General features: G+C 40.4%; 1 protein-coding gene across 2 annotated transcripts in view; it reads right to left on the bottom strand.

Moving 5' to 3' along the window:
* The window catches only part of vti1a (vesicle transport through interaction with t-SNAREs 1A), a 115,873-nt gene that overhangs the window by 37,267 nt on the left and 57,009 nt on the right, over positions 1–21,597 (bottom strand). For both annotated transcript variants that reach the window (XM_083932438.1, XM_083932439.1), the window contains exon 6: positions 1,728–1,798. In XM_083932438.1, coding sequence (XP_083788564.1) covers positions 1,728–1,798 — 71 coding nt within the window. The remainder of the gene's footprint in view (positions 1–1,727; positions 1,799–21,597) is intronic.

The following is a 21,597-nucleotide window of genomic DNA, read 5'->3' as shown; positions in this document are numbered from 1 at the left end:
GAAATGGAAACCAACTGAAATTTTAGTGCAGTTAAGTGTCTAAAATTAACCCTGGTTGCCTATATGGAACGAACGAGAGGATTCCTTTTTAAAGGGACTGTACTCAACATTCAGAGCATTAATATAGCTGAAAACAAATATTTGCCATGTAAAGACATAGTGGAGTAATGGCGAGGATAAAGTTTCTCTCCCTCTGTGTGCGTTGTAATCAGAGTTTCACTGTTGTTTATTTTGGCAGTTCAGACACACGTGCATATAAACCCATATATAAAAAAGTGCTATAAACACTCTTCTAACTACTGTTATAGCTTTTTTGGGGGGAAAAGAGGCTATGCAGCCCTCAAATGATTTGATTCATGATGCATACTTTGTGATTACTGATAGATAGATACATACAATGCAAAAGGAAGGGAGAGGACATGTGTGTAACATGTCATTGGAAGGCAACAATTATTCATTTGAAGGAACGGATTAATAATTGCTTATTTTATTCTCTGAAATGAGTAATTTATACCCTGGAATTAATCATTTTAAACTGGGAATTATTGATTCAGGTATATAAATACTAATTTTAGGGAATAAATATTAAAACGTTCCCCCTTGCTACCTGTCGGCCTCTGTATGAGCGCGCCTAGAGAATTATTAAATCCCATCCTTCAATCAATTCAGTGGTTTTAGTGTTGTGAATGCACTGCTTTGACCCAGTGTTGAAATCTTCCATTAACTTCTATATGTACCATAAAAGCAAAATAAAAGGCCACACCCCCTGGTGAGCATAGTGGTGTGTGTGTGTGTGTGTGTGTGTGTGTGCGTCCTCCTAAATATACAGTTGTGTGTACTATACCTCCTTCACCTTCTCTTTAATGCAAAAGAGCTGTTAACTAAACCTTCCATCCTGTGTCTTTATATCTTGATTTCTTTTTACTTTGTCCCACAAACTGCCTTTTAAGGTTTTACGGTCTCTATAGTGTTTGTTTGTGTGTGTGTGTGAACATGTAGAGGGGGTTGGGGTGAAAAGACTCATGGGAAGAGGGGAGGAAGAGAGAGAAAGCAAAAGAAACAGAGAGCAGGGACTCTCAGTAGACACTGTGGACCGTTTTTGAAAGGAGATGTTTGATTTCCTTTGAAATTGCTTGTGCGAGGCCCACTGCCATGTTGTGGTCTTGAAGCATTCTACATTGAGGGTGCCGTCAGTGCTGGGCTGCCTTCCTGCGTTTTGTCTTTTCTGTCTATCGGTCTGTTTGACTGGCTCAATGTAGAGAAGGTCAGTGCTAAGGATTGGGGGGAGGTGGGGACTGAGGGAAAGTGGGAAAGACTGAGGGAAATTGGATAAGAGTGCTGAGAGGTAAAGGAGTGCAGGTGAAGAAGGATGGCAGTTGGCAAAGTTATCCCCATTCAGATGAGAGGAATAAGAATGGGAAAATCCTGGAGAAAGGTGCACAGGTCCCAAAAATATGTAGACACAAGTTCGCTGATTTCACTACATGTGATGTGGCAATATGCTCAACCCTTTAATTCCAATAAACAAAAGAAAAACAAGTTTAGTGTCCACGCACATGTAAGCTTACCCAAAACGGCATGTGTGCCAAGTTTGTGTGTTTACTTGGCAAACCATGCAGAGTGGTGAATGTTGTCAATGTTGCTAACCAGCTGTAACACCTTTACAGTCTCACAAACACTTGTTAGAATGACAGATGAGTGTGTGCAGGTGGCATGCGCATACTCACCCTTTCTCTGGCTCTTTGGATCTTCTCACGGTCACTGTGCAGGTTGGACAGAATCTCCTGACCAACTTGCTCTGCAAAAGAAGCAGGTGCCGTGTGAAAAGAGTGTGTGTGTCTGACATTTGCAAAATGAAATGTTAAAAAAATAATGGCTAATGGCTTCGCTTGTACATGCGAAAATGTCATATCCATATTCTTGGATATTAGGAATGGCCTCTAATTGATTTTTACTCCCTTTTGGACAAGTTATGTACTAACAGTGTGAAACACTTTGTTCTCTGTCTTTCAACTATGTCTCACCATCATTACTTAAAGGTCCCGTTTTATGCACATTTTCAGGTTCATACCTGTTTTGTCTGTCTGTCTCAACAAACATGTATTCACCCTCTGTCTGAAACACTCTGTTTTAGTGCCTGTCTCTTTAAGCCTCCCACCTGAAATAGCTCAGCCTGCTATGATTGGTCAGCGTTTTCCATCTCTGAACCGGAACCACTTTACGGGCACATTCTACCTACATATAGCATAGTTGTGACATCAAAACTTTACAGTTTAAAGGCAGTTACTGAATAAGAGCTGTGGGCACTTCTCTGTGGATGAAGATCCTTGATATTTTCACATTATTTACAGTTTAGCACCTATTTTATAATCAAAAAAGAAATCTTACTTTTTACCATATTAGACCTTTATGTGGGAATAATCTATAATGGAAATGTGATAGTAGTATTTAACGGGATTCATTCAGTGAGTCTTTTTAATAGAATGAGCATTCTGTATGCAGTCATTGTGCAACACCTTGTTCCCCAACTGTAGAGTGTAATTTGACAACGCTGTCTAGATGGAGTGTCAGGCAGGCAGATAGTAGAACATTGCAGCTATGGGAGGTGTTTTTCTTCTTAAAATGCTGAAGTAAACAGACAACAAGTTCTGGGCAACAATACCCCAGCATTCAGCCTGCCAGTGGGGTCCACTGCCAATGCAATATTCATTAAGCCATTCTTTTTTAAATGCCTCTCGTCTGTTGTAGATGTAAACACATTAACGCACAGTTATAAAACATCCCCGACAAGGCACCTGACAAGCTTGTCAGTGGTCACTGTCATTTTCCTGTCCCTTGGGTTGGGGACGAGAAAAGAAAGAAAAAAAAAGATAAACCAAATACCCCCCCCCCCCACACACACACACACACACCAAAAAACCCACGGCTGCCATCAATGTAACCATACTGGTTCAGCATTAGCGTTTAAAAATGAGGGAGGCTGAGGATGAATCAGGCAAAAAAGGAAAAGAAGTGAAGAATCTTTGCATGGATCAAAGACGGGCTTTCAAGCGCACCAAACAAATCAGGAATAAACAACGCAGTTGCTGACTGTATTACACTACACAGGTGCCGCACACCAAAGGGCCCACGTGCTGAGCGCCTGTTTGGGGGGAGCAGTGCAAAAACGGGCTACATCTGGCAGCTAAACAAGAGAAGAGAGAGAGAGAGGGAAATAAAGAGAAAGAGAGAGAGAGAGACCGAGAAAGGGGATCAGGGAAAAGTAGAAAAAAGAGAGAGCACTGTCAAATGAACGACGTTCGTCTCCCATTCATCCCATCCCTTTTACCCCCATACACTGTAAGTGACTCAAATGTGTCTCTTCCTGCCTTCATTAATTTCTAATCTAGGACGAGACAGATTGAAGGATACCCAGATTAAACAGTGCAGTCAGACAGTCACATGTGACAAATAGGGCAGATTAAAAGACTGAGTGCAGGTATTAATAACCATAAAAATACACGCCCTCCCCCGTCCCCATTGGAGAAGAACAAGGGATAAACAGGAAGAGAGTTGTGGCAGAAATCTTCTGTTAAAGAGACAAATAAGCACATCTATCTATCCCTGTCAGGGCTGTGGCTTTTCTTTTTATAAATGAGTGTGACAAGGACTGCAGCAGCAGAGTTTTTTTTGACGGCAAGTGCATTATTGGAAAGGTTTGCAACGTGTAAAAGATGGATGAGGTAGCAAGAGAAAAGGCCTCCAATGATAACTTAGCACTGAGCAATCATTACAGACATTCTGTGAAGGTATGTTTTGAAAGAGAACCATAGCTTCTCATTAATGTTTAGGTAACAAAATAAACCTATTAAAACAAAAAGAAAGGAAGACAAATGAGGATTACTCTTGGCAGTAAGATACGTTTCAGTGGAGGAGAATGATAATAATAATAGACCCTCTTTTTTACTTTAGCCTATTTCTTTTTTATCATGTTGTTGCTGCCAATTTCAACCTTTTAACGTAAATGTTAAAATATGTTTACACTTTGCTTTTGTTGCTGTTGTACAGTTAAAAAAAAGAAAAGAACATAGCCTCAATGAAACTTCAATTGGGTTGTTTGGAGGGAAATCCATTGCTTACATTATCGATTAATTGATAAAATAGTCGATAGCTTAATGGATAAAAAATAGTAATTAGTGGCAGCCCTATTCAGGTCTCTATTGAAAGATGCTGTAGAGCGCAGAGTGCTTGTGCCATCTAAAGAATGATATGAAACCAATGTTTTCAGCAGTGCTCGCGGGGGATTGTACAGACTATCCACAGGTGAATGGTTGCCCTTGACAAATGTAACTGCTGAGGAAAAAAATAAGGAAACTATACATTTCTTTACACTTACAAAAAAAGTTTTTTAGTTTTGCCTTGCAAGAAGAGAGCTATACATTTCACAACCTTGATCCAGTGGGAGCCCTTTCTACACTCTTTAGAGAAATGCAAATTGTATGACATTGAAGACACCACATCTGCTCAATAGCGGCATTCTCAATAGATCTCCACAATCAGGGTTGTAATATTAATAAAAATGTTTCATCATAGCTAGTTAAGATAAATATTATTCTTTGCTGTTTGGCCACTATGTTCTCTCTGCAGTCCTTCAAAATCTCTCAATATTCCCAGAAAGAAGAGACCCCCCGAACCATTAGGGGTATACACAATACCTCCCCGGGGAATGTAGGGTGTTTATTGTCTTTATCATGCATCTTTCCTTGCATTACTCATTCTCTGGCATGTATCTACATTTCCATTTATCTTATTTACGTCCTGCTGTCCTGTGATCTGTGTAAAAAAAAAAAAAAAAAGAACTTGTTGGGCAACAAATTACGCAAAATATTGAGTTGAAAACTAAAAAGATTTAACGTAGAAGAAAAATGAAAGGTTCCTCAATAAACTGCTTGCATACCATTTCATCATTACAATCATCACCACCATCATCATCATCATCATCATCCACTTGATGTAGACAAGGCTTCCACCTAAATCTGTCAACACCTATGAAAAAATACAGTGAACTGGGGTTATCTTAGGGTTGCCAAAAATATCAAAGTATCGATACTTTCATAACGATAAGATATCCAAAATCTGATATCTACAGTCAGATTTTCAACCCAAGGCTACACAGATGAAACAGCAAGAAAGAAAATTAACTGTGTTGGTATGTGGTCAGTGACTTATTCTGGACCAGCGATGTTTGTCTGACCTTAAACTGCATGTCGGTCCGGAAGATTCTGACGTTTGTTGACATGTTTGTAATCACCACAACAAAAATGTGGGGTATTTATTCTAAAAAAGATAAATGTACAGTTGATAAAAACAAAGCAGGAGAGGAATAATTTAGCATTAATGCCCCTGACTTGTTGCTCGTTAGTGTTTTAAATATTCCCCTCCTGTTTAAACAGCTATTAACAATTCAAATAACCCTGGCCTAGAGGCCTTGCTCTGACTCACTTGTTAAAGATCCCCCCATCCCCAAAGGTCCATTTAACAAGCCCATTATTCCATTACATTACACCCACACCAGCACCAGTGAGTCTTAATTTAAGTCATCCCTCTAATGTAACTGTAGAAAAGAATTTGTGTAGAAAAGTTGAAGGAATAAATTTGATTGAGGGGAAAGTAATGGCTGGATTAGGAATTAGACACAATTGACATAGCACAGCAAGTCTCTGTTTTTTATCTCAGCTCAACACTTTAGCATTTTGTTAATAATGATATGGTGGATGGGAAATATATTTACTGGACGATTAACTTCACTAGTGAAGAACAAGCACCATAAAACGAGCCAAACACAGATGGAGAGAAACACTTCTGTCTGCTCCAACTCTTGAATAGAGCTGCAACAATAAGTCGATCAACAGAAAAACAATCAACAACTATTCTGATTATCGTTTAATCTTTAGTTTTTCAAGCAAAAACGCCATTTCCAGCTTACCTCATTATGAGGATTTGCTGCTTGTCTTAGTCTCTTGTGATAGCAACAGAAAGGATAACTTATTTTCTCTTATTAGCAGGTGCAAGAAAAGGCTCAACTTCTCATTTAAAATTCTGTATATACCATAAATATCATAAACCGCCCATGTCTGCTTGGGCTGCGCTCAAAATAACGATACGGCAGTATATGGTGACGCACTCCTTGCTGTTACATGTATCGATGCAGATGCTACTGTACTGATACAGCAGAAAATGCAGAGGGCAGTTTTAAAAAACTCACCTATGGTGCAGTGAACAATAAAGCCAATAGAGGGCAGCCAATGTCTCAATCCAAAATAAACATTCATTCAAATATATATATATATGTATATATACAATATATATTATGCTACTTTTAAGATATCTTTGGGTCTGGACTTTAAGTGTTTTAAGTTGTGCAATCGTTGTTTGTAAGAATAAAGAACAGCTGTTGCAGGAGGTTGTAGGCAATACACAGTCTGCAATTTGTGAGCCTGAAAAGTTGTCCAGGAGGAAATATGTACAATGTATTGAATAAAGTATTATATGATTAATGTCCTCTCAGTCTGGCCCAGGACAATACACTTCTGAAAGCCAACAATTCTGGTACCATCCAAACCTGCCACAGCCTTCTACTTTGTCTAGTCCATGGACACATTTAATTGGAGACATCATCTATTTTACAGGAGCTGTTTCAGTGCAGTTACACACCTTCTAAGGGCCCTGTCTCTCTTTCTGTGTTGTATTTTTTGCCTTGCTCCCTCCGTCCCCAGAGCTGAAAGGGTACAAGACCTGACAGTGGTGTGCTCTGAGGCTCAGCACAGCTCCTTTTCATTAAGCAGTTGAGACCACTTTTTGAAGGTTACCACACACACTTGTATCTGGACACAAGCCACACACTCCAACAAACGGGGTATGGAAACCCATGGGAGGGTTGAGGGGAAGTAAGGAGGAGCCTGATAAATGTTAGACCATACATTTTCTCCCTCTCTTAAGCTCACTATCCCTCACACACACAGACACACAGTGTAGCAGTCAATGTATATGCCGGTGACTCCCAGGTGAATAAAGTTACCCATCTTTGTACACTTCCAGAGAAGCTCTTTTTAAGGATTTCTAGTCTACAATTTCCTGGTGACATACTTTCATCACCTCCATCAAAGGTGTAACCACACTGGGATGTATTTGTAATGCTGAGCCCACAGGCCATGAGGCTAGCACCTCTGCACTGAGCTATAGCTCAAACTAAACAGGTGCCAAATACTAGGTCACAGGGGGGGCATGTAGTATCTGGGGGCCCCATTTTGTTATGACAGGTTACTTATAATAATAACAAACTGTATTGCATGTAAATCAGGAAGTGTTATTTCGCAAGATGGGCAATAAGGGTTTTAAAGAAGAGTCAAATAGATTCCTAGTGTTTATTATAGAGGAAGTGCAATGTCCTCAGGATTTTTCACCCTGTATGTTTAACAGCACACTGTATGGGTAGTTTTAGGTGGGTGATGCACTGGCCTGTTTTTGCAACAGTAAGCACTTAAAAGGCCCAAAACAAGTAATATTCTGTAGAGGGAGAAGCAGAGCGAGCCCATCCTGACTTAGCCCATGCACCGGCCCTTCCCCTTGCATGTGTATGAGCAGTGGTGGGCAGTCATGGTGGATTTCTGGGGCCTTTCTTCACTCCGCCAGGCTCTGTTTTATTCATCGCCTGCGCCCTGACCCCGCAGAGCTCCTGTTCTGACAAATCACTTCTGATTAAGACAGATCTCAGTTAGTCAGCCACTCAACTTGGCCTATTCATCATTCCATAGAAAATATCTCTCTTTTCTCCCCCGCCCCCCCTCTTCCCGGCTCGTTTGCCTGTCCGTCAGACCGAAGCAAGGCGCAAAAGAAATTTCCACTGCTGTTTTAAATGGCTGATTATAGACAATTGGTGGATGGAGAGACGTAAGAGCGTCTTATGGGTGATAAGACGCTAGTTTAATGGGTATAAATGACCGAGCTTGTAGGAGAGCAGCTGGTAATGGAACCATTTGTTTAAAGCTGAACTGGGGTGGAGAGAACTGAAAGCTGTATTTTCCTTCTATTTGAGCTCCCCCTCCTCTTTTCCCTTCACCTCAGCCTCAAATTCTCAGATCACCAGATTTACATATATTTTTTAAAACAGCAAAGTCCCCTTCACCCTTATTGAATGAGAATTGATGAGGCTTGGAAAGTAATAGGTTGCTTTACATTTATGAAATAACCCATACCTACATGTCCCTGTGGACACAGCTGCAGATACTTTGACATGGTCACTCATATATTAGATGACTTACCATGGGTTAGTAACAATGTAAACAGAATATTCACTTTTAGTGTAATTACCAATACAGTCAGATGTCTAAGAGCATTAAAATGCAAAGTCCATAATAAACTACAGCAAACTACTTACACTGTGCCAATGCATCTAGACAGCCAAAAAGCTATTGTGTTAAAATCTCTAACAAACCAGATTAAATTAACCTGAACAGCAACCCGGCTGGTGGCAGCAGGCTGAGAAGCAGGAGGGGTGAGTGGAGAATGAGAGTTCCTACAAGCAAATTGCCTGGACTTAATCAACCAGTCTTACTGAACCATCCAAATGAAAACTAATGGACTTGGGTGCTTGCTGTGATTGCCCCACATGCAACAATGTGTGGGCAGGAGCATTGCTTCAATTAAAAAACGGGGAATTTCTACAGACGGCTGGTCAGCCTCTAAACCTATTTTACACGTTTCTCGATTGGTCAATTGTGAAGCTAAAAACAGAGCAGACTTATTAATTCTATTTCCAGTGCGAGGGAAATGATTATTTATGTGTTGATTAAACTTGGTCAAAAATTGTAAAAAAAAAAAAAAAAAAAAAAAAAAATGTATGAAGTGTAGAATTAAAACTAATTTCTGAATGAGCTAATTTGTGTATGCATTATTCATAGAAGTGACATTTGTGTCACACAATTGAGCTGGCCACATAGCAACTAAAATATATATAAAAATAATAGTAAATACAAACACCCACGTCAAACTTTATTCAACCACAGTCAGCCAAAATTATAAAACTACATTTTAAGTGCTTTAGTCTGCAACATAAATAATTTGCCTTTATAATCAGCTGAGTAGATGTATAAACGATGGTGCCACAGCATATGAGCACTGTACATAATGACCATATCTAAGCTGAAGGTCAAAATTATGTGAAAATACAAATGACCTTAGCAAAGGAAAAGATTTATTCATTCTGTTGAATTTGGAAGACAAAGCAAATTTGAGCTCTACCAATGATGCCAAGACTGGAGAGACAAAAATGTAGGAGAAAACAACATGTCAGTTGGTCTTAATCAAACACAATATCTGATTTAGCAACCGCTGCTGGAACTGACAGAGGAGAAAAGTTTGCCAGTTTGTCGGAAATGGACTCAGGGAGAGATATAAGGAGGAGGAGGGAAGACGAAAGCAAAAACTTGACGTTCCTCTGGTTCATTTTCAACAGTTTAGGAGCGTTAATCATCACATTACTGTTGATTAAAGGCTTTCACGTCTCTAATCAGAAAGTTGACAGGCAGATCAAAGAGCGAAACACAAATTTCTTGCCTTTTAATTATCTGTACAACACCACACCTCGGGCAGCTCTTCCCTGCCTATCTCCTCAAACTCAGCGAAAGACTGCGAAAGGAGATCTAACACTCTATAACAGTTCATTATCCAATAAAATGGGAGATGGGGGAGAGAAAATATATACACACACACACACACACAAAATTACACACACCCGCACACAAAGCTTTAAGGCTTTATGATTAGTGAAGACCTGGGGGAGGCCTGCAGTCTTCTTTATTAACATGTCCCGAATTGGAACACCTTAATTACGTTTGTCAAAATCGGACGTGGCGTCAAGCTCATTTGCATGTTTTGACAAGGCCTGTTGGGAGCCATCCTCTATTGTTTCTTCAGAGTGTTAGGAGTGCTAGGAGTATTTAGCACTTTTCATCAACGACTGATGATGGGTTCTTGTTGCTCAATGAATGAAAAAACTTGTTTAATGTGCTTTGTTGGAATCCTTCACCCAGCCCCACTGTTTGTGAGTTAAAAGTTAGAACTGATGCATACGCTGAGTGAAGTACACACAAAGGATCCTCTCGTCTAGACAGTCTTGATCAATGCTTGATCGCCACCCTTGTTCAAACTGATGAGGATGTGATGCCTTACGGAGCCTGACTGTTCCTGCCCAGCTGTTTCCTGTCAAGGGGTTTGGAGATAAAAAATATGTACTACTTTTAGAAAAGATTTGGCATTGCTTTGGTGGTTCTCAAAAGTCCTACGTTCCTTAGCACGATCAGCACTACAACAGATTGCTACCTGGCTTGTGATCACATCTTATAAGAAAGCAATGAGACCACTCCCTCCCTTCCCCCATTAACAGCTCACTAAATTAATACTCGTTACGTCGATGATATGTAAAACAAGCATGGTCGAAAACAAACAAACAATCTGTGGGGACACAGGATTGTCGGCAGCAATTTAGCGAAGGAGAAAAAGGAGGGCATGAAAGCGAGACATCAAACATTAGCCTGAATGGAAGGCGCAGGCCATTAGAAGTGGTTGCACTGACAGGATCTGACAGTTGGAAACACTTAAAGATTATTTTCCTCAAACTTTGAATTCATTAATACTCATGAGCTGAGGAAGAGCTCCCAAAACACAGCAAGAAAGGAGAGAGCTGGGCTAAGTGTTGAAGCTGGCTGTAGAGTGACAGGTTGCACCACAGAGGCCACTTCAATCTGCAAATGGAGCCGATTTTTTTTTGGTACCAATTAGTTTTGCAACTAGTTATTTGGCTACATCTGTTTGACCTCTTCTCATTGAAATTTCATTTTGGAACACCAAGTCTTGTTTGCCAACATGGTTCCTTTAAGATTTAGTATACGATCAATTAATAACTGGAAATAATATGAAATACTATGAAAATATTGACTAATGATTTCCTTTTGATAAACCATGTAAACAACACAGACTTATGAAAGCAATGCTCACATGAATAGCAAAATGCCTAGATTAATGCAAACCTGGTTTGGGCCCTCTAAAGCCCCCCTCAACCCAGGAGGAGAACCACTCCTCAGAGCCTCTGACGGACCCAAACTTGGTGACATTGTCAGACTCAAACACTCCAAAATCATTTCTCAATATCCTCAGGGTGGCAGCAGGACTAACAACAGCTAACAATGCACCTATCCAGGCTATCAAGCTTGAAATACATTTCCTTGATTTCATCAGTTATTTGTCTTGAGTTAATTAACACAACCTTTACTTAGTTTCTTTGGCAAGTGGTGATGTTACAAGAAGAATACACCTTTGACCAAATTGGACCTGCCCTGCATACCACTGTTAGCACAACTGATTATTAACATCTTGACATTTTGGCTACAATATCCTGAATTACATCCAAATATGTTGTTTAAAAATAATAGCTTCATACTGAGAAATTGTGTAAAACTTTGCTTTGTTTCTGCATCTGATGTCAGGAATGATGTTGTTGAGTAACCACAACTGATGGCCAAAATGACACATCAAAGAACAAAATTGTAAAAAACAATTTTCCTTTAACTTATCGGAAGAAAAGCTTGTTCAACTTTGTTGGTGACAGAGATATAACGATAAAATACTAATCCTCTATTTGTCATGTATTGGAGAACTGAATATAAAATCCCTCTTTCTTGTAGTACAGCATCACTTCAACATTTTATGTTTGTGTTAGTTGCATGCATTAAATTCTTCTAACAATTTACTGCCACAGGCATAGTTGCCCTCTTATGTGCTGACGATACATCAAATTCTCTTTGGCAAATCTAAGGTGCTCTGACAATTTCGTTTGAGCGAGCAACAGTGGAGCCTGTTATCAGAACACTGAGTCATTGTGTCTGCTATGACAGACAGCACAAACAGAAGTTTGTGTTTTACTTTAGGGTAACACCATCACACTTCCCTGGTCTGGTAAAGGGAAAATAATACTGCCATTATAGGGGGAATACGAAGCACAGAGGAAACTCACAAAAGAGAGACACATCATGTGCCTCATTTAACAATGACTGGGGCCAAAGAGTTGAAGGCAGATTATTGTCAGCTTCCACACACAACATGGCATGACATGTGAGCGCATGTCAATGCTCTTGCATACAGTGTACATTGTTGTTTTTTTTTTACATTGTTCCTTTACAACATACAAAATACAGGCATTTTCAAATATTTAAATCCTTGAGGCATTCTCATTGAAAGTCTTATCCTAGAAAATTGATGGAACTATCAAATACAAGGTTCTACAATAAATATGACCTCTGTGATTCTCAGCAAGGATGGCATTAACTGCAAATCTAAACAAGCACGATCTCTTATTGTGACAGAACTAAAATGCAGCAATTTTTATTTCAATTTATTTATTCAATAGGCTAAAGGCAGTTTCAAGTCATAGCTTTAGTGCTGACAAAATATAGGCCTGCATATTGCCTTATTTGAATTTCAGAGGCTTACACATATAGTACAATACATCCAATATATGTGCAATATATCCAGAATCTCCTGACCAGCAGACATACAGTAGAAGGAACCACCATTTCATGAGTTTGTCTGTTAACACAGAAATGTAGCATAACACTGTCACTGTGCATCACTGCTGGGTGATAAGGTGTCACCTGTTCCTAATCATTAGCTAAAACGGGCTTGAGTGAATACCCGACAAGTCTGCCACCATCTTCCACACTAATGAAGCATATCTAAGTTTTAAGACATGGCAGAACTAATTTAATCTACCTTCTAAGGGGCCTTAGCACCATCAAATTAATTATTCATAAAGGAAATGATATTATAACTCAATTGTCAACTCAGTAGCTGGGCCTTTTTTTAACCTCCCCCTGCCTGTCGCTCTCTTTTGTATTCGACTCTCTTTCTTTTCAAGCAAGTCCATCGCTTTTAATCTATAACTGAGCAATACACATTGTCATTGAGGCTGCTGAACAAAATTATTTCCTTTTTTTGTTTTTTGAAGTTTGCAGATGAAGGTGACAATAGGGTAAGGGAGAGTTTCTACGACTGGTGTGGCTCCCTGTGGGTATTACGATAGGCTGATGGGGCCAGCTTCGCCATAGAGAAAAAAGAAAGACGCACAGAGAGAGAGTCATCAAGTCTGTAATAACACAACCTTAGATACATTTTATTTTCCACTCATGAATAATGTATGCCATCTGGCAAGGCTAATCTTGCCATAATGTTGCTTAGACAGGTTGGCCATGAGGAGGTGGGGCAACATTTCTTTTACACACAGTTGTTCTTTTAGCTAGGTGTCATTTTCTCTTCAGGGGTAGGATGATGGTATGTGACCCTGTCATGACTGACGGGAACAGCAGTAACCAGGCATGGCTACAACACCCTATAGTGAGAAACTAATACCAATATGCTGATTCCTAGTATGTGGATTGTCCTTGTAAATCCGCATGTGGCCCACGAAGCCAGGCAACCAAAAGAAAAAAATAACAATCGACAAGTCTACTGCTTTCAATACTGCTATGACAGATTATCCATGCGCAAGTAATAACTCTGCATGCAAGATGCTACATCACATCACAGAACACTTGTACATACATAGTGTATTTGTGAGATTTCAGATTATTCCATTGGTTAACAGTTGGTCAACGAAGAAGAGGCCGAGCTTGCAAACATGGGTGGGAAAAAATCAGCATTGCAAGTTTTTCATGGAAATACATTCAACAAGTTGGTTAGACCTTAATGCATGAAAATGATTGATTTGATGAAAATACCACAAGGCACTTTTAAGTTGAATATACACAATGTATTAAACTACTGTTTCCTTTAAGAAAAGTTCATTGTACCGTATATGGGCCCACTATTCGGTTAGCCTGCATGGGATTATCTATGACATCCATTGGAAACTAGCACACTGTAATACCGTTCTAATTTAAGGTTAAGGTTTAACATGGAACACATTGCATGCTGAAGAGAAGCAATAAACTTCATCTAAAAAAAAATATTCTGTCAACTTTTGACTTTTGTCAACAGTAAACAAATTAAAGAACAGTACAAGAGATTAAATCCTAGTACATTAAACATGTCCTTTGACCGATTTCATAAAATCTCTTAATTTCAGCAGGTTGTTAATGGCAAGCAGTCGCAAGAAGTGGAAATGAATTTTTGAATGTAGTAATGAAAACCAATGGTGAACAAAACAGTGGATATATTTCAAAGTGAACAGTATTTTGAAAGAAAATGTTGCCAATAGCTATCAAATAATAAATTAATGGTGGAATAACTGCAAAAGAAAAAAACTCCATTGGCAGTTACATCTCCGGTAAACATCACCTCCATGGGAGGTAGGAAACGACACAGTGCAGCTATAACAACTGCAATATGAGCCATGATAGTGGGCAGCCTTTGCATGCTCCATCCCCCTGATTGTAATTGAGGCCGACGCGTGACAGCCCCCCATGTGCCCTCCTTGCAGTGGCCTGGGGCATAGGGCGTGCTGACAGAGGAGGCACCGGAGACAGTGGCACAGGGTCCTGGCCTGGCACGGCCATGGCATGGTACCCTTAGGGGCACTGACCCTCCCCCTCTCAACCCATCGCAACTTTCCCTGCTTCACCTTTGTCACCAGGCATCTCGGAGGCTAACGAGAGGGCAGCCGAGACTGCTTAACAATTCCACCACATCCGTTGGGTATGCAAGCAGCTCTTTTTTCCTCTCTTCCCTTAGTGCCCCCCACACCCCCCCACCCCGCTCTGAGACCTTTGGTGAAATAAGTGTCAGCCCGAGGAGACAGGCACTCATCAACACTTTATACCTGGGAGGTATATTAATGCTGTGATGGTTTCCTGGAAGAGGGAAGAAAAAAAAAAGCTTTGTCCTCATAGTGAGATAAAGGACAGCGCCTTGGACAACTTTTGAGGATGTTAACTTTGGCGGTGTTTATGTGGATAAAATTTGAAATGTATAAAAGCACAAGGCAGTAGCAGAGTTTGAAAATTATATTATATATAAAGCAGTATTTCCAAAGACACTAGGAATACTAATACTTGGTCATGTGGAAGAAGCTATATTTATATAAAGTTTCTCTATCTCTATCAATAAGGAAGTGAGAACTTTAGGACTAACATGATTTTGGGAAAAGATGAGCGTGAGAGAGAGAACGTTTCTCTGTACAGATCCTTCCCACCAGGATCAGAGTTACAAATGAAACTTCACTTCCACAACAAGTGGAGCTGTAGGCCTACAGGGGCCTTCGGGTATCCAGTTGGAGATACATAATTAAAGGAACACGGAGAGGGAGCATGTTATTACCAATGTTTTCATTAGGCCAAGTTAACAAACTGGTCTCCCCCAAGACCCACAGACAACAGGCAAGGAAGTGGATAGATAGGATGCTATTAAAGAACTGTTCAAATTAGTGCTGGTTCTGCATCTTTCCATTCAGGACATGGGGCTATAGCGCTAGAAAAACATTTAATTTTGACATCAGAAATACGAAAAAGCATGCACAGGCCTGCTTTTTTTTCATATTTATTTTCACTCTTTTCCCCAACATCCAGGCTTAAATTAGCCTGGATTTTTAAGATCAGGGACTGTTTTTTAGGCTATGAAAAATGGATTAAATGAAGAGGAAGTCTGGCCTAATGAGCTCCCTGGGCTATGGAGCAGCAGGGACTGTGAAGGGAAAGAAGGGAGACGAGGCAAGCCTTTGAGGAAGAAGGGGCTGCAGCCATGCCCAAAGTATGCCAGCTTCTGCTCGCTTTAGCGCCAATGGCACAGACGGCACCTGGGCAAAGCCTGGCCACCCTTGTCCTGTGCCAAAGGAGAAGAGAGGCAGAGCAGCAAGTTTGTGAACCTGAAAAGTTCTTTTGGCCATCTTGTTTTTCTTTGAGGTACTTCTATGTTTGTATTTTTGACTCATTTTTTTGCTGATGGTTCAGTCTTTGAGTGGGGAAATGAAAAATGTATTCTTTATTATGTGTCAGCCTATATATGCCCTTCCATAGGAAAGTGTCAAAAGAGTTGGAATCTTTCAAAATAAAAAATATCTACAATAGCACTTTCATTGAAAACGTCTCAACAGAGTGGTGAGTGAAATGGGTCAAATACAACATACAGTAGAATGGAGCAGAGGCCAGAACTGCACCTTGTTAGAATCAAGTTGTACTTGAAGTTATTTAACCAACTTTTATAGGTTTTCAACATTATTTCCTGGTTAGATTTCCAGCTGTGAGTCATCCATAATCCAACAATACTGTTGGAATTTTCTAATTGTTGAAGTCAAAATATTTCTTGAGATGACATACATTAAGACAATCATCTTGAGTACACAATCAAGATCCCATTAATTGTAATGATAACTAGAGTTACTGAATATGCATTTTCCTTAAACGAAATCCTGACTGTTTGGTTCCTTCGTTACATTGAGTGATAGTATGCCATATATGTAGAATAAGTTATGGTACTTGTTTTGCTAACACTGATGCTTTATTTTAAGCAGTAGGATTAACAACCTTTTTTATTACAACACCTTGTAATATAATGAACTCCAATAAAACAAATTGTAGAGCTGTATTGATTGACATATTACATTACAACCATGTGTCATTACAGTCACAACACAAAAACAGTGCACTACTGTAGATTATAATAAAACATAAAGAAATATGCATTATCCGTACCGTACAAAAATACTAAGTCCTTGTCAGAAATAAATGTTTAAATTATATTTGAAGGAAAGTATGGGCTTCTTGAAAATACATATAATTGCCAACCATTACCAATGTGGCAAAGACATTAAACTGGGCAGGTTGCCAGTGACCATGGGACACTCTGGGACAGGCTAAGTCTTTATGCCCAAGGAATGTCAACAACTGTCCACAGCAGTGGAAAAGAGGAGGTTGGGTCTATGGAGGGGGAACAGAGAAAGGGGGAGGAAAGAGGAAGGAATTACACCAGCAGGAAGTGACTCTTGGATGCCAGCCAAAATAAAGACAGTGGGGTAGAGAAAACAAAATAGGTGGAGACAAAGGTCCTTTACTCACCTTTAAGAGATACAAGTCAAAAAGAACAGAGAGGCAGAAACAGCAGAGAACAACAGCTATGGGAGAGGACAGGAAGGAGAGGGGGTGTAGCTGGCACATTCTTCAGCTACTTTTCCCGACAGCGATTAGAACCTGTCAGAGCCTCTCAACCTGCCACTCCTCTGCGCTCATAGGAGGCCTGTCATTACAAATAGCCCAGATTAAAATACCACACTCCTGGGGCACAGGCCTTGACCTCCACCTACCCCGCATTGCCACATGTCTACCCACATAGTCACCCACCTTGTTGAAAGGGAGGGATGAGAGAAACAGTGAGGAAGGCTGGCAAAAGAGTGATGTTGAAGAGAAAAATGGATAAAGAGTATGTATTCTAGTATGGGATTTCTTGTACGGAATACATATGATGACCTAAACAAACGTACCATGAGGGAAAAGAGAATGTAGGGAGGACAAAGGACAGCACAAAAAAGAAATGACAAGTTGAAGAATGAAATTAGAATCTAGGTCTGAAGCTGCACACCTGCATGTGCTTTCTATTCCGTGACCCCCTAATCATTCGTCCTTACGATTCGTCTCCCGTGCTGCTAATAAATAAGACAGTGTTGTATTTGTTTACAGAGTCGTTTTTAAAGTTTCTGTCAGATTCTGTGTTAGTTAGACTCCATAAAACAGCAGAACAGAAAAAAAAGTCATGAACATCCAGCTAATGATTTGTGTGAAGTGCTAGATGGTTCTTTCACACTTGTACCACACTTGAGATCCACAGCAATACGGTTTGATTAGGCTAATGGTAACAAAGCACTGAGGAGTGCTATAGGTTTTCAGCTCAAGCCTCCTGTACACGTCGACTTGTATTCCTGCGCGAAGGAGACATATGCAAACAGAGAATAATGAGTCCAACGTGTCCCAGATCTATCTGGTGCCAACGTGAATCGTCTGTCCTGACACTGAAAAATGACCTATCTCAGCAAGATTTGGAGGGGGGCCGGTGTGTGTGACAGTCACCAGCACCGTGCTGACAGCCCAATAGAGTGGAGGAGGAAGGCATCATTAGGATCACATACACAAATGTACAAATACACACAACATCATCCCCACAAATATTCATGTACAGGATACTCGCATAAACTCCATCAGACATGCGAAAATGTGTGCATGCCTGCTTACACAGAAAAAAGAAAGAAAACATCTCTTGACTGATATTTTCTACCTCAAACAGAGCATGAAGTTGTGGCCGCTGTCATGTCACAGTGGCAAGCACATGGTGGCAGAGCCAGACAAGGCTAAGCACAAGCAAAACAGACAGGAAACTGATAACATGACATCTTAGTTATACATGGCCTTAATATAAACATAAACACATGACTGAGTGTAACTCCACAGGGCACGATGGCATAATATAATACACACATCACTGCCAGAATATTTTATTAAAATAGATTAGCCTGAAATTACCTGACAGTCTTGCAAGCTAAAAATCACTATCCATATGGTGTCATACAGAGAAGCACCTGCAGTGGGCTGGAAACCATTTCAAATTAGTGTGAATACCTTTGGTGGCTCAAACAAGAGAGAAATAGAAAATTAACCCACAGGGACTGATGCCAAATACATCAAAATCAGATCTTGGCCTAAAACTCATCTTTTTAAAAAAACTCTAAACGAGAGAACAAAATCTTTGATACATGGACAGCGTGTGAGAAGACTGGCCTGACAACAGCATTAGCTCACCGTGATGAATTTAAATGAGCAAACTTAGGGAGTTGACAGATGAGTTTTGCTTACAAGAGCCTGTCTCCTGAGAGGAGATGACAACTGAATGAGGAGCAATTAGGCCCATCACTTGTTTAATTGTCCAAACAAGGGCTGAAGGAGACAAACAACAGCGATAAAACCAAACCTACAAGGAAAGTTTTGACATAAATGCTTCTACAAAGTCAGTGATAAGAGAAATTTACTGCAAGACTGACCGCTAAAGGAATACTCAAAGCTCAAACGCTGCTCAATCAAACCTTTTCTGAGACATTTTGACATAACAAGCACCATAAATATTTTGATGTCTAAAATGAATTTTTGTGGGACTGTAGTCAGTGTTTTTATTCTTGCCATAATAGTAAGAAACTTTGTGTATAAGCTTTTGGAGAAATAGCTTGGGTTCTGTAGTCCTCATTACACAAAAGGAAGCAAAAGGCCAACAGCAGGAAAGAGAGATACAAGGAGGTGACAGAGAAAGACAGAGATCTCCGGTGACATGTTGAGACATAAACAGCTGATAGTTATCTGTGCACCAAGCCCAAGTTATGTTGCTGCGAGTTAGGCTTACAGGAATGATGTCTGAGATAGGAAAACAAAATCCGAAGACATTTTTATGACAGACAACCTTCACTCTGCTGCAGAGTTGTCAAGTGGCCGCAGCCAAGAATTGGGTCATTTTGATTGCTGCCTTTTAGCTATACTTTGCAGAAATCTTATAGGTCCCAAACTGTAAAAAGTGAGATTTTTGTGTCTTTCTTGATTATAAAGTAGGTCGAAGTGCTAAATAAATTACTGTGAAAGTATCAAAAGGCTCATTCCACAGAGAAATGCACAAAGCATATATTCAGAAACTGTGTCTTTAAACGAGCCTTCAGGACTTCTGACGGTTGTGATGTCAAAACTATACAGGCAGAAAGAGCTAAGAGCGCAAGGACGACCCGGAAATGCTGTCCAATCAGAGAAGACTAGGCGTTTTTGGGAGGTGGGCTAAAACAAAGACACTTGCGTATATTCAGACAGTACAAGAAGAATTATGTATTTTTTTTGTCCTAGTAGAAACACAAAATACAAGTATGAACCTGAAAATAAGCACAATATGGGGGCTTTAATCCTGAGGAGTTGCTTGCCACACATAGTAAATATATTCAGGGATGTTTATGACTTGACAGGACATTTGTGTGTAGTTGTTTTACTACCATGAAACTGACAATGTTCCAAAAAGAACCAAATAGTGGAGTCTCTAAATCTAAAAATGTCATAACCTGAACAGAGCTGTGTTTCAGTTTGCAAGTCAAGAATTTCCACCAAGAGGTAGGAGCACTGCAACACATCCTACACCCTCTTTTCTCCACTCAGGTCGTGCTCTCCAAAAAAAAGTACTGAAAAATCCCCTCACCTAATTAAAATAACAAACGAAAAACCCTGACTGCAAGCTGCACAGTATTCATACAGTATATCATACCTAGACTGTACAAGCATATAATGTATAATGTATTGTCCACTCGCCCACCACACGTAAAAAATATGTACATATTCCAAAACAATGAGGTGGTACACAAGTGCAAGTGGCAAGAGGGAGAGGGAGAGGGAAGGAGTGTGTGTGTGTGTGTGTGTGTGTGTGTGTGTGTGTGTGTGTGTGTGTGTGTGTGTGTGTGTGTGTGTGTGTGTGTGTGTGTGTGTGTGTGTGTGTGTGTGTGTGTGTGTGTGTGTGTGTGCGTGTGTGTGAGTGTGTGTGAGTGTGTGTGTGTGCGCATACAAACTCCTGATAGTGACCCCGTGCCTCATCTCCAGGGCATAAATAAACATGTGTGTGTGAGCGTGCCTGTGGATTATAATCAGAGTGAAAAGGGAATCAAATTTATTCTGCAGCTGTCATTAATATTTCAGTGCTGTTACTGTAGCCCATGTGAAAGAGCATGAATGATTAATTTAGACATCACCTCTGTCACAATCCCTTATCAGGCCTGGCCCATGATCCACCTTTGAGAATAGTAAACAAAAGGTAGGTTCTCCCTAGTTTTTGTTGTGGTCTGGCTTTGGCTGTTCCTGTCTGGCAAGTAGGAGGGGGGTAAGGTGTTGCGCTGTGTTGCGTTGTTGGCTGTCTTTGTGGTTTGACTGTGACACTCAGGTGTTCAGCTGCTAGGTGTGGGGGACGGATCCACAGCGAAAGTTGTTGTAGGATCATGCGTGAGTAAGGAATTTCTGTGCCCATATGTGTGTGTGTGTGTGTGTGTGTGGGGGGGGGGGGTTCAACTTTGTTTGGGTTCAAATCAAAATAGCACCTACACTTTTCTAACAGCATATAATGAGACAAATTCCAAAACCAATATTAATGCCATCTGTGTGTCTCTCACTGACAACAAAGCTCAAGATAAGAGCACTACAAATCAAACAACTGTTCTACCCATTAGTCTGCAAACCAGGTACATCAATAGCCCAAACACTCCGACAGGCACATGTTTACATTCTCATTCCAAGTCAATGGATGAGCATCTTAGGTGCTGATGGGTGGGGAGGCATCTGCAAGGTCCTATCAGACTGACATGTGCCCAATACCTGTGTTTTGATTTGTGTTTGGGCTTTGTGTGACACTTGTCTGACAAGTTGAGATCACAAGGAGACAGGATCCATCTATCAGACCACTGATGCCACTGCTGCCGTCTCCAGGGCCTCAGGGCGTGGTGCATATGTGAGTGAGTGAGTGTGTATGTGTGTGTGTGTGTGTGTGTGTGTGTGTGTGTGTGTGTGTGTGTGTGTGTGTGTG

This window comes from Echiichthys vipera (genome assembly GCF_963691815.1).
Source record: "Echiichthys vipera genome assembly, chromosome: 18".
In the NCBI taxonomy this organism is placed as follows: Eukaryota; Metazoa; Chordata; class Actinopteri; order Perciformes; family Trachinidae; genus Echiichthys; species Echiichthys vipera.
The sequence above is the reverse complement of the archived record's forward strand: the minus strand, read 5'-3'. Positions and strand labels throughout refer to the sequence as shown.